This window comes from Rhinoderma darwinii, chromosome 2 (genome assembly GCF_050947455.1).
Source record: "Rhinoderma darwinii isolate aRhiDar2 chromosome 2, aRhiDar2.hap1, whole genome shotgun sequence".
Taxonomy (NCBI): domain Eukaryota; kingdom Metazoa; phylum Chordata; class Amphibia; order Anura; family Rhinodermatidae; genus Rhinoderma; species Rhinoderma darwinii.
In genome coordinates, this window is record NC_134688.1 from 385,065,644 (window position 1) to 385,079,475 (window position 13,832).

The 13,832-nt window shown below is 43.6% G+C and overlaps 1 protein-coding gene across 3 annotated transcripts in view; it reads right to left on the minus strand.

Moving 5' to 3' along the window:
- Nucleotides 1–13,832, minus strand: part of TBL1X (transducin beta like 1 X-linked) — a 276,885-nt gene that overhangs the window by 14,297 nt on the left and 248,756 nt on the right. For all 3 annotated transcript variants that reach the window (XM_075853975.1, XM_075853977.1, XM_075853976.1), the window contains 3 exons: nt 10,343–10,403; nt 6,244–6,365; nt 2,560–2,634 (listed from right to left, as the gene is read on the minus strand). In XM_075853975.1, the coding sequence (XP_075710090.1) occupies nt 2,560–2,634; nt 6,244–6,365; nt 10,343–10,403 (258 nt within the window). The remainder of the gene's footprint in view (nt 1–2,559; nt 2,635–6,243; nt 6,366–10,342; nt 10,404–13,832) is intronic.

Consider the following 13,832-nt stretch of genomic DNA (forward strand, 5'->3'; position numbering starts at 1 on the left):
TATGTGGACAGCGATGTCAGGGGATTCCCCAGAGTCCTGGAGCAGAGCCGATACTAACGCTCTGCTAGGGACTCCAGCTCTGGGGAAGCCCCAGACAACACTGTCCATATATGGACAGCGATGTCAGGGAATTCCACAGAGTGCCGGAGCAGAGCCGATACTAGCGCTCTGCATGGGACTCCGGCTCTGGGGAAGCCCCAGACATCGCTGTCAATATGAGGACAGCGGTGTCAGGGGATTCCCCAGAGTCCCGGAGCAGAGCCGATACTAACGCTCTGCTAGGGACTCCAGCTCTGGGGAAGCCCCAGACAACACTGTCCATATATGGACAGCGATGTCAGGGAATTCCACAGAGTGCCGGAGCAGAGCCGATACTAGCGCTCTGCACGGGACTTCGACAGTGATGTCTGGGGCTTCCCCAGAGCCGAAGTCCCGTGCAGAGCGCTAGTATCGGCTCTGCTCCGGCACTCTGTGGAATTCCCTGACATCGCTGTCCATATATGGACAGTGTTGTCTGGGGCTTCCCCAGAGCTGGAGTCCCTAGCAGAGCGTTAGTATCGGCTCTGCTCCGGGACTCTGGGGAATCCCCTGACACCGCTGTCCTCATATTGACAGCGATGTCTGGGGCTTCCCCAGAGCCGGAGTCCCATGCAGAGCGCTTGTATAGGCTCTGCTCCAGGACTCTGGGGAATCTCCTGACATCCCTGTCCTCATATTGACAGCTAAGTCTGGGGCTATCCCAGAGCCGGAGTCCCGTGCAGAGCGCTAGTATAGTCTCTGCTCCAGGACTCTGTGGAAGCCTCTCACATCGCTGTCCATACATCGACAGTGATGTCTGGGGCTTCCCCAGAGCCGATGTATGGACAGCGATGTGAGAGGCTTCCACAGAGTCCTGGAGCAGAGACTATACTAGCGCTCTGCACGGGACTCCGGCTCTGGGATAGCCCCAGACTTAGCTGTCAATATGAGGACAGGGATGTCAGGAGATTCCCCAGAGTCCTGGAGCAGAGCCTATACAAGCGCTCTGCATGGGACTCCGGCTCTGGGGAAGCCCCAGACATCGCTGTCAATATGAGGACAGCGATGTCAGGCGATTCCCCAGAGTCCCGGAGCAGAGCCGATACTAACGCTCTGCTAGGGACTCCAGCTCTTGGGAAGCCCCAGACAACACTGTCCATATATGGACAGCGATGTCAGGGAATTCCACAGAGTGCCGGAGCAGAGCCGATACTAGCGCTCTGCACGGGACTTCGGCTCTGAGGAAGCCCCAGACATCGATGTCCATATGTGGACAGTGATGTCAGGGGATTCCACAGAGTCCCGGAGCAGAGCCTGTACTAGCGGGTCTGTGTCCCGCGCGCCGCAGATGACCACCCCAGGGGCCACGTGCTTGAGACCCCTGGCATACACAGTGATATTGGGGTTATTTAGGAAATGTATCATACTGGGCATTTCAAGGTTCTAACATATTGCTAGAGCCCCAAGAACAAATACAAATCTTTCACCTGCATCTCCATATGCAATAGTATTTCTATATTACAAGTATAGTGCTTGAGGTTGATATTTATTTTAAGGGTAGGTTCACACAGGTCGGATATGCTGCGTAAAAGTACACAGTGTATCTGACCTAGAACCCACATAAAATTCTGGCTGAAAAACCGCACCAATTTGTGGTGCAGATTTTCAGCCGGAATCACCGCTGTGGAAAGGAGAGTTGCAAAAAAAAACAAACAATACTTACCTCACTGGCATTGCCATAGTGACGCGTCCCTCTGTTCTCCGTGCAGCCCGGCCTCCTGTGATTGGCTGCAGCAGTCACATGGGAAGAAATGTAATTCCCGGAGGCCAGGCTGCAAGAACAGCCAGGGGAACAAGGAGCCGTCGCTATGACAACGCCAGAGGGGGTTAGTATATACTTTTATATTAAATTTAAACAAAAAGAGGTGTTTTCATTTTGAGATTTGTGTTTTTTGCATTGGAATCTCAGCGTTTTTGCTGCAAAAAACGCAACATTTATTATTTCTTGCGGCTTTTACCTCCCTATTGAACTCAATGGGGGAAAACTTGCAACAAAAGCACAATGATTCCGCAGCATAATTTGACATACTGCGGATTAAAAAACCGCATCGCAGGTCAATTTATGAACATTTTCTCAGCCGATTTTTTTCTGCAGTGTGCGGCTGAGATTTGTTCATATCTCATCCACTTTGCTGCTACTGTAAATGCTGCGGAATTTCCGCAATGAAATCCGTTGCAGAAAACCCACAGCTAGTCCGCCCAGTGTGAACATAACCTTACAGAGCCAGGCCTTTGTATATAATCTAATTCTGGTGATATCTAAACATGTATGTACAAATCTGATTTTTGAATTTCAAATTTAAAATTGTCCCTGCTCCCTAAGGGCTATATACACACAAGCAGCAGGACTGCTATAGCGGCAATTCCATGAAAAATTGTTAGGTTAATACGTCACATTTCATAACATTTTCTGCAAAAAAACAAAAACCACAACAAATAAATGGGGCCCAAAAAAACGTTGCCATTTACTGTTATATTTACCTTTAATGTCATATCGTCTGAGCATGAGGCCAAAAGCATCCCTGATGGGTCCCATTTAATTGCATTAACTTCATTCTGAAATGCAAGACAATGTTACATTATCAGACAGTGAGAGTACACCCAGCATCCAGCAGAGGGCGGTCACGTATCACTTTACAGCACTTTTCTCTAAACTCATTTCCTCCTGAGCGTTACTATATGTTCAATGACAATTCTACACAAACCTTATTTTTTTTTTTTTTTGTCTCTGGGCAGCACCTTTTCAGTACATTTCCAAGGTTAATGTGAGAACTGCAGTAGTTAACTTCAGGAAATTACAAAATATCGTTGAGCCAAGAGTGTTAAACAAATCCTTGAAGAATATTAAGGTGTTGGCTTTTATTTAGTGAAACAGTGGAGTACGTTGGCACCGTATAAATGAAGTATAAATAAATAAATAAAGTATATAGTGGACCCTTAAATTAGGAGAAACTTTCAGTACACTACAATAAAGACAGGAAATGTCTTTACTGCTTCAATAAATAAAGTATAAAATACACTGCAAGGCGTTTTTCACGTCCGAGGTGCATTCGTGCTGTACCCTGCGGGACGCGTTATCACGCACCCGCCATAGACTAGAGTCTATGGAAGGGATGTGTAATGTGTAAAAAAATAGGACATGTCGTATTTTTTCACTGACTATTCCCACGCTCTGTTGAAACAACGGCTGTGTGAACAGCCCCATTGAATTACATAGGTCCATGTGACGGGCGTTGTTTCAATGGCCGTCACATAGACGTATTCAACGCTCATGTGAATAAGGCCTAAGGGTGCAATCACGAGCCATATTTTGTTCCATTCATCTCATCAGAACTTGCAGAAATTCATGTGCTTGCTGCAGAAAACAACAATATTCAGATGAATGGAACTGATTTTCAGTCAGAGAAATTTTTCTGCATGAAAATCTGCCGTATTGGTTTGGTAAGTTTAGTGTAATGTTTATTTTTTGGTAATTTCGGGCCCCGATGGAGAGAATTTTAAAGGAGCATTTGTATACCACGATTTTGTAAACCACCGTGGATTTAAATATCATGGCCCAGCTCTAATGGACGTTTCCATCAGCGCGATCATTGCTGGTGGGAAGGAAACAACTCCCCTCAGAGTAAGGCTCTGCTCACATCATGTTTGAGCCCTATACAGGGGCGTAGCTAGGGGGGGGGGGGCAGGCGGGGCGAAACTTAGAGGGGGCCGCCAGGGCTGCACCATCCATGACGGCGGCCTGCTGCCTCTCTGAGGGGTCGGCGGCGCCATTGAATCCAGCCGCCGCCAAACCCTCCTGCACTATAATTGTACCTGCGTCTATAGGACACAGGTACAATTAGAAGCAATGAATGGCCGGGTACTTTCCGTGCCTGGCCATTCCGCGCCTTTCTACGAGTGAAGCGGCGCGATACTTTGCACCGCTTGCGTCGTTGAAAGGCGCTGATTGACAGGGAAAGTCATTCTGCCCTGCCAATCAGCACCTTTCATAGATGCAAGCGGCGCGATTACATTATCGCTCTGCTTGCGTCGTTCAACCCCAGGAAACCTGCGCAGAAGACAGCAGGTCTCCATTGCAGCAGGACGGCGGGAACGGGATTAAGGTGAGTTTGTATAGTTTGTTTCTTTATCCTAATAAAAAAAGTGTGTGGCGTTATCTACGGGGGTGGCTTTATCTACGGTGGGTGGCTTTATCTACAGAGGGGCTTTATCTATGGGGGGCTATATACTGGGTTGCGCTATATGTGGAGCACTATATAGAGGGGTGGGCTATATCTACAGGGGGGCTATATACAGGGGTGGCGGCCTATCTGTGGAGCACTATATACAGGGGCGGGCTATATGTGAAGCACTATATACAGGGGTGAGCTATATCTACAGGGGGGCTATATACAGGGGTGGGCTATCTGTGGAGCACTATAGGGGGAGCTATATGTGAAGCACTATATACAGGGGTGGGCTATATGTGGAGCACTATTTATAGGGGGAGATATATGTTGGGCACTATCTACAGGGGGCTCTATGGCAGGCACTATCTACAGGGGGCAAAGTGTGTGTGTGGGGCACAGTGTATGATGCTTTTATAATTAGAGGTGCAGTGTATGGCGCTATTATATAAATGTTTGAAAAGTGAGAAACTGAAGACATCTGAGCGGCAAACTGCAGAAATGGGCTGTGACCGGGAGAAGTACAGAGCTTTGTTCTGGAGCTGTATTTATGTACTGAACTTGGTTCTGGTGCTGTATATATGTAATGATCTTGTTTCTGGAGCTGTATTTATGTACTGAGCTTTGTTCTGGTACTGTATATATGTAATGAGCTTGGTTCTGGTGTTGTGTATAGAACTATATTGCTTGTAAAATGTACAAATCTTTTTATGCCCGAGTTACTTAAAAAAAATGTGGAAAAGAAATGAGACGTCATTGATTGGTAGAGAAAACAAACATGGCGAGGGGGAAGGGGATGTCGAGAAAGAGATGGGGGGGGGGGGGGTGGGCGCCAAACTGAATCTTTGCCCTGGGTGCTAGAGAACCTAGCTATGCCTCTGCCCTATGTTTGGCATAAAAGCACCCAGCGTATATGCCAAACATATCCATTCATCCAACAAGCTCAAAAGAGTGTTCTTTTGGCCTCCATCAGGTTGGTATACGTCAGTATATATTTTTTTTTGTTTGCTGTATTGAAAAGTGTTGTTAACCATGCTTTTCTATGCAGAGGCATCCTGCAAAAAAGTATACGTTTTTTAACATGGGAGCCTAAAGCATGTCAGGGTATCAGCAAACACAGGTTGGCTTATGACAGCCTCTATATACCGAACATTAATAGCAGAAAGCATCGGTAGTAGTGGTGTAACTATAAGGGGGTTCAGAGGTAGCCCTGGTGCTTGGGGAGGCCTAAAAACCCCTGTGCGACATGTGAAGACACCAGTATTACAAATAGCACATGGCAGATGCGGGGCCCTGTAACAGATTTTGCATTGGGATATAGGACCTTCAAGTTATGCCTCTGTCTTGTAGAATGCATAAAGCAATGTACTTACTGGTCTGAAGGGCAAGGGACTAAAAATATTCATTATTGAATCACTGGGAACTGCTATTTATGCAATCGCCTAATATAATAAAGTGGCACCAAAACACATGGAGATATACTCTACAACATGTACTGCGTGTTATAAAAATGATGTTACTTTTCTCAACAAATCAGTCTTGGTCAAATCCTTCATCGCAGATTTCGGAAAAAAAAAGTCACAGCTTGAATTCCGTTTTTCCTATGATGGATCAGAATAACAGGATTCACAACGCAGATGTGAACCGAGCCTGAGCTACAAAGAATAGAAGCTCTTGTTGAATTCCAGTGTATTTCACAGCAGCATTATCTCATCTGTCTGTTACTTGGATACGACCTGTCCTTCAAATGCACCTTTAACAATCGTTCTTTTGTATGATAAGGAATCCTTATGTCTTTAGGGAAGGCATTGAATTTATAATACATAATGACATATTATCAGATTCCTTTTCTCGGGCAGCCTTCCCTTAAATGCAATTTTTTATTTAGTACATTAGCTATTCATCCTATAGCTCGGGAGTATGTTCTACACATGTATTTCAATGGCTATTATTCAATATTCTTCTTAAGATGACATTATATGGCTGATGAAATGCTTACCGTATGTCCTTGGAAGGTTTTGACGGGGCGGTCACAACCAAGTCTGCAAACATGAATACACATGTCTGTGCTACAAGAGGCAAAGGTGGTATTGTTCTGCCAGTCCACATCCAGAGCAGGAGCTATGGAGAAAATAAAATGTCAAATCTCAATGTTAGAATCTTATCTATAGGTAAACTCTTACATGGAGATCTACATGGATTGCATTGCCATTTTCTTATGAAAGAACTTATTATTCCCGTCATTTATAAGTCATACATTCTGTTATAGTTTATGTAATAGTTGGCCAAGTGCCTCTTCATTCTGAGTCTGAAGGCATAAATATGGTCTTCCCACAACTTGGCACATAAATGAAAAAATCGTTTTCTGGAGCCAACTACGTCCCCGCACAGAAAACACTTCCTGTACTGTTTGATAGAGGAAATGCCAGTAAACCGAGTGAGTCTTGTTGAAATGTAGGCTTACCTTTGGTGAACCCATGTTTGTATATTCGAAAATTAAAATTACAGCAATTCCATATTATATGCCACTTTGTCACAATTGCGCCCTTTATGATAATAGATCAAGGCAGTTGTGGGAAAAACAAACTCTTAAAATTGGAATGCAGTTCGCCATTTATAGCAGGTTATATCTGTCGACAGCTATAAGGAAGCTGCATGGAATTCAATTGCTGGCTAATGCACCGCAGTAGTATCTAAATCACTCATCTATAAAAGGAACTATTCTCAATATAAATACAGTATATATATATTTATTAGTGAGTGATAGCAGGGAATGTGTGCTCTATCTGTATTCATGTTTCTGAAATTACAGACACCACAACTATCTTTATCTGCCTTAAGCTTTAAACTGCATAGTACAATATATATAGTATGACAAATCATTCCTTTTCTTCCTGCGGTTCCTTCTCTGACCTCCCATTGAAATCAAAGGGAGGCGGAGAAAGTGTTTTTGCCCGCAGCACTAAATGGCCATGGCTAAAAAACGCAGCAAAAAACACTGCAAAGAAAGTGCAGGCAGGGCAAAATCTGCCTCAAAATTCCTGAAGGAATTTTGAGGCAGATTTTTCTGCCTACAAAAAACTCTTTGTGAACATACCCTTATGTATTTTCTCATGCTAAAGTAAAAACGGCTGTAAAATACGGAGCTGTTTTCAAGAGAAAACAGCCTCTGATTTTCAGCCGTTTTTAATGCATCAATCGTTTTTTGATGCGTTTTTTTGTGACGTTTTTGGAGCTGTTTTTCTATTGACACAATGAAAAATGGCTCCAAAAAGGCTCAAGAAGTGACATGCACTGCTTTTTACAAGGCGGTTTTTCAAACGACCATGTAACAAAATGCCCCGTCTAAATGAAATGCCGTTTTTCCAATTAAAATCAATGGGCAGATGTTTGTAGGCGTTCAGCTTGTTTTTTCAGGCGTTTTTCGAAGCGTTTATGCCTTGAAATATGCCTGAAAACACTGCGTGTGAACATAGCCTTACTGTTTTGTTACTTGGTTAGAGCACTAAAAACCGATACATAAATGAGAATATAAAGAAAAAAAATGGCATGCATTAATCCTTTATTTTAAAGGGTAACTTACCCACTCTAAATAATTCTCCTATTACTGCATTACCCTTCTTTACCTGTGCTACCCTCTTAGATTTCAATGAGGTTATCTACACACATTCCTCATACTAACTATATAGGTAATGGCTGTACATGCAATCCCATAATTTAAAAGCGAAAATATCTGTGATAATCCTCCCTCAAAACTCTGTTTCCCTCTGTGTACACGCAAAGGTACATGGAAGTACAGTATAGGCCCAGTAGTCTATGGGTGGCATATTATGGATCCATATATCACAGATCTGTAATACGCAGTGTAGATTAGGTCTAAAATGGCAGCAAAGGTTAAAAAAAAAGGGTTAAAATAATATAGTAATAGGACACTTATTTAAAGTGGATAGGTTACAATAGGAAATTGAGGTAAACCGCATGCCAAATTTTTAACTCCATGGAAGCGTTCTAATAAACTCAGACAGGGCCTGCAGCAGCAACCGGTAATGTCGATCCACCAATGTTGTTGTGTGCCTTATATTTATGCCCTGTGTAGTTTCTCTTACACAAGACAGTAGGAAAGACTACACTAGACACTGCTTTATTAGATCCGTAGTAGATTCTCCTACACAGAACGTTGGAGTAGGGTTTCCCGGCAGTTCTATGCCGTGAGTAAGGACAAGTGACTTGTCTGAAACGCGTAGGCCCGCTATCTGATGCATTCATCCGTGTGTGTATGGACTTTTTAATACATTTGGAATAAAGTTGGAATATTACTCCCTTTTAAATTCAGCGCTGGATCAAGTTTCTGTTTTTCTGCCTTTGATCTCCATCATGTGCCGCCACAAGGATCCGTGCACTGTCCGGGCTCGGACATAGGATCGGTAAGCTGGAGGATTCCTCCCCCATTTACTTCTACAGTTCTATGATGCTCTGAGGTTGCCTCTATATATACTTTTTTAGCTATATATATATATATATTTATTTTTAGCCTGTCCTTTTACCTAGTCCCTGCTGGGTCTCAAACGCTGGATCTTGCATGCGGGAGGTATATACACCCAACAGTGAGCTACACTGCTATCAATAAAAGCATTTCTGCTGCCTTAATGCCTCCATATTATTTTTTTCATCAGTTATAATGTACTAAGATATAGAGATATTCCAGTAAATTAAAGGGGAGAAAAAAGTTTAAAAGTAAAGTACCCTAATGGGAATAAATTGCTACACGTAATTCAGTAAAGTTCATTTATAAAAAAAAAGTAATGGGGCAAACAAATACAATAGACACCCATTTATTTACACTTTATTAAGCAAACATAAAAAAAACCAGTAAAACTACAAATCATGCAAAAAGCAAGTCCTTCTACTGCAACATCGACAAAAAAAAGTTCTGGCTGTTGAAATGTGTCATAAACATGCCAAACTTCTGGCCATCTAAACAAATTTTATCACCCACTTTTCCGGAAGTAAAATGGTTCAACTATAAGAGCACATTCACATGTGGCAAAATTTTTCCGCTGCAAATGTTGCTGCAGATTTGTGGCAATTCAGCAACGAATTTGCAGCAACATTTGCATATTTGACAGGTAATTCAGACGTTGCAGATATCACAGCGGACTTGCCGCAGATTTCAGTTTTTGCATTGCAAAGGCTGAAATCTGCAGTGAAATTCCGCTACTTCTCCGCAACAAAATGTGCATGCTGAGGAGGGGAAATTCTGCACCGCAGCCTAAATTCCGCACAGTTATTTTCCGCAACGTCTGATCTACGTTACCTAAAAATGTATAGGACCCAATGTAAAAAACAGCTGCTGCAGATTTCCACTGCGGACTGTCCGCAGTGGAATTCAACAACAATTCTGCCACGTCTGAACGTGTCCTAAAACTTTATATATATCTGCCTCTCTTTTTCTTAGTGTATGGTCATATGCTGCATTTCGGCAAGGGTTTTATTAGCCATTTTTTGGTAAAAATCACACAAAATAATGCATCAAACACTGTAGTGAAAACATCATGAGTGAACATACCCTTAGTGCCACTGGGGCCATCATTGGTGTATAGATGGATGAAAGAAGTTAAGGCATAAGGGGGCCTACTGTGACTCCAATGCCCAGGGGCCCACATAAACCTGGAGCCGGCCCAGGACTAGGGTAAGTGCTCATAAAGAGAAAGTTAACTGCAGGGTCGGTATAGCCGAATGCGGATCAGTTCGGTAATGTGCAATTCACCATAAACTAATTGGGTTGTCCAGTGTGGAAAATGGTAGGAATATAAACTTCACACATACGAGCCATAACTAGAAAGGACGAAGCTACCGAATAAGCTCTCACAGTCAGTTTACATTGTAAATCAAAGGATCCAAGTAAGGAAAACCATATAAAAACATATCCTTCAAGGTCTACATATGTTTTGAAAGTCTATGATGGAGTAAATGGAATGTACCCTTCAACCTGTTTGGAATGTACAGAGCAATGAATGTAGACTGCTGGCATGACTCTCTCAGTTTATAATATAAGAATTTAGAAACATTCCAATTGACAACATATATGAGTCCGGTACCTGAATGGAAGGGAAACTGTTGTTTTGCCTCTCCAGTGTGAGCATCCCAAATTATTGTGGTCTACAAAACAAAAATACAGAATCAATATTAATAGTCTTAAATATTCTCATTATAAAACAGTGTTATGCAGATAATTACTTTTTCATCTGGAATATTTATAAGCTTTTGGTGAGGCAAGGAATAATTCTTGACAGGTTATTCATTTTACAGGCATTTCAGTAAATCAGTTGTCTTAATCCATTGGAAAGGTTAACTACTTCTACCAGTGCAGAATATTAAACTTAATTTGAATATACACTGAGACACCAAAAGTGAATTTAGCATGTAGTATTACAGTAAGTGACTGGATTGTATATCTCTTTACATTTGATTATATGAAAGAAAGATGCCACTAGCACTGCTCGGGTAAATAACTCATATCAGTACTGCTTTAATATGGACCATGAATAGGTTGAAACAAAAGGAGTACCTTGGCCCTAATGCAAAATCTTTACCAAAGGGCCTCGACCATCTATTGCTGGTCTCTTAAGTGGCAAAGGAATATTTAGCCCCTCTCAGGTACCATCGCACATGTGTGAATTAATATCAGCATCCCCTATAGCAGGGGTCTTCATCTGGCGGACTACGGTCCGAACAAGGACCGCCGACACCAGTTGTCCGGACCAGTAGCATAGCTGGAACCATGCCTGGATTTTTGGCCAAGTGCCCCGGATCCCGAGGCGACTGCCGAATTCATTTGTATCTGCATCCTCAGGACGCAGATAGAATTGAATACTATGGCGGAGCTATCAGCTCTGTGCACCACCATTATCCAGGCTACAGGTGATGTTAGGCCTGCAGCCTATAAGACGCTGAGACAGGATTCCTGCACAGGCCGGCAAAATCATGTCACTGCATTGAGATGGCCTACGCAAGGGTCCCTATGCAAGGGTCCCGTCTACAGGCATAAGGTGGTTTAGAAGGTCTACAGAGCAGCTCCGGTCGTCAGAAAGGGGCTATGTAAGTAGAAGTTTATTTTATGTGTTAGGGGGCACTATCTATACACTCTGGCACTATCTACCAGGGAGTATGGCACTATCTACAAGGGGGTATGGCACTAACTACAGGGGACAGTGTGTGTGTCACTATCTACAAGGGGGGTGTGGCTCTATCTAAAAGGGGCGTGTTTGGTACTGTCTACAAGGGGTGTGTAGCACTATCTACAAGGGGATTGTGTGGTACTGTCGACAGGGGTTGTGTGGCACTATTCACAGTGGGCACTGTGGCACTATCTACAAGGAAGTTTGTGTGTGTCTGTGTGTGTGTGTGTGTCACTATTGATAGTGGGCACTGTGACACTATCTACAAGGTAAATATGGAACTATCTACAGGGGGCACTGTGACACTTTCTACAATGGGGGTGTGTGGCACTATCTACAGGAGGGGGTGTGGCACGATCTACAGGGGGGGGGTGTGGCACTATCTACAGATGTCACTGTGACAATGTCTACATGGTGTGTGTGGCCCTATCTATTGGGGGCAATGTGGCACTATCTGGAGGAGCGTGTCTGGCACTATCTACAGGGGGCACAATGTGTCGCACTATCTACAAGGGGAGGTGTGGCAGTGCCTACAGGGGGTATGTGATATATGAAAACAGAAAACAGGGAAGAGGAGGACAACGGCGCTCCTCTAAGGTAATGTATTGTATGGACTAGTAGTCAAGAACAGTAAAAGTTGAGCTGAGTTACTCACCTGACAGCATTGTGCAAGTGTAGGCACAGCACTACTGCTTTGCATGAATGATGATGATCTTTGTAGGTGCTGGCTGCCAACCGCTGCTATCCCATGGGTGAAATTCTCTATGCATGGGGAAACTAACACAGGAAGTGGAAGAAAAATTGCAGCTTTCGGGACACGGCGCCTGACAGGTAAGCACTCAAGATGTATATATTTCAGGATTTTTATTGCAAATAACACTACGCGTTTCAAGACCGGACAGGTCCTTTCCTCAGGCTTATACGCCAATACACATCCTTTTATACACAGAAAGACCGTGGAAAAAAAACATTTTTTTTCCGGGGATGACAGTTACACCTCAGTTTAAAAAAAGAGGGGAGGAGTAAGGATCTCTCAATTAGCTGACTTCAAAGGTCAGTATGGAGAATCCAGCGATGTATAGTAATAGCCCTCCCTGTGATAATAGAGGAAGACTGTATGCATGTTTTTTTGAGTGGATCATTTAGCATACTAGCATTATGTAGTTGCCATATTGATAAATACTGTATATTTTCCATACTTCTCTTTTTTGTATATATATATATATATATATATATATATATAATGCATATATGTATTGCCGTATGAGCCTGAGGAAGGAACCTGTCCGGTCCTGAAACACGTAGTGTTATTTGCAATAAAAATACTGAAATACATACATCTTAAGTACTTACCTGTCTGGCGCCGTGTCCTGAAAGCTGCAATTTTTCTTCCACTTCCTGTACAGGAGGTATGTGGCACTATCTACAAGGGGGGTGTGGCAGTATCTACAGGTGGGGGTGTGTGGCACTATAGCCCTATCTACAAGTGGATGTGTGGCACTATCTACAAGGCGGGGGTGTGGCACTATCTATAGGAGTGTGTGCGGCACTATTTACAGGGGGCATAATGTGGGGAACTATCTACAAGGAGGTGTGTGGCACTATCTACAGGGGGTGTGTGGCACTAATTACAGACGGTGTGAGGCACTACTTACTGGTGGGGTATGTGGCACTATCTTCAGGGGGTGTGTGGCAGTATCTATAGGTGGGGTGTGTGGCACTATAGCCCTATCTACAAGGGTGTGTGTGGCACTATCTACAAAGGGGGTGTGGCACTATCTATAGGAATATGTGCAGAACTATTTACAGGGGGCACAATGTGGGGAACTATCTACAAGGTGGTGTGTGGCACTATCTACAGGGGGTGTGTGACAACATCTACAAGGAGGTTAGTGGCACTACAGAGTGGGTGTCTGGCACCATGGCACTATCTAATAGGGGGGTGTGCCACTATCTACAAGGGGTGTGTGAGGTACTATCTACAGTGGGCAAAATATGTGACACTATCTACAAGGCGTGGTGTGGCACTATCAACTGGGGGCACTGTGGCATCATCTACAAGGTTGGTGTGGCATTATCTACAAGGGAGTGTGTGGCACAGTCTACAGGATTGTGTGTGGCACTTTTTACAAGGAGTATATGGCACTATCTACAAGGAGAATGTGTGGCACTAACTATGGGGGGAATTGTGGCACTATATATAAGGGCGGTGTGGCACTATCAACAAGGGGTGTGTATGGAAACTATCTACAGGGGGGTGTGTGGCACTATTTAAAGGGGGCACTGTGGCATTATCTACAAGGGGGGTGGATGGCACTATCTATAGGGAAGGTATGGCACTATCCAAAAGGGGGCAGTGTGGCACAACCTACAAGGGGTGTGTGTGTGGCACTATCTACAGATGTTTGTG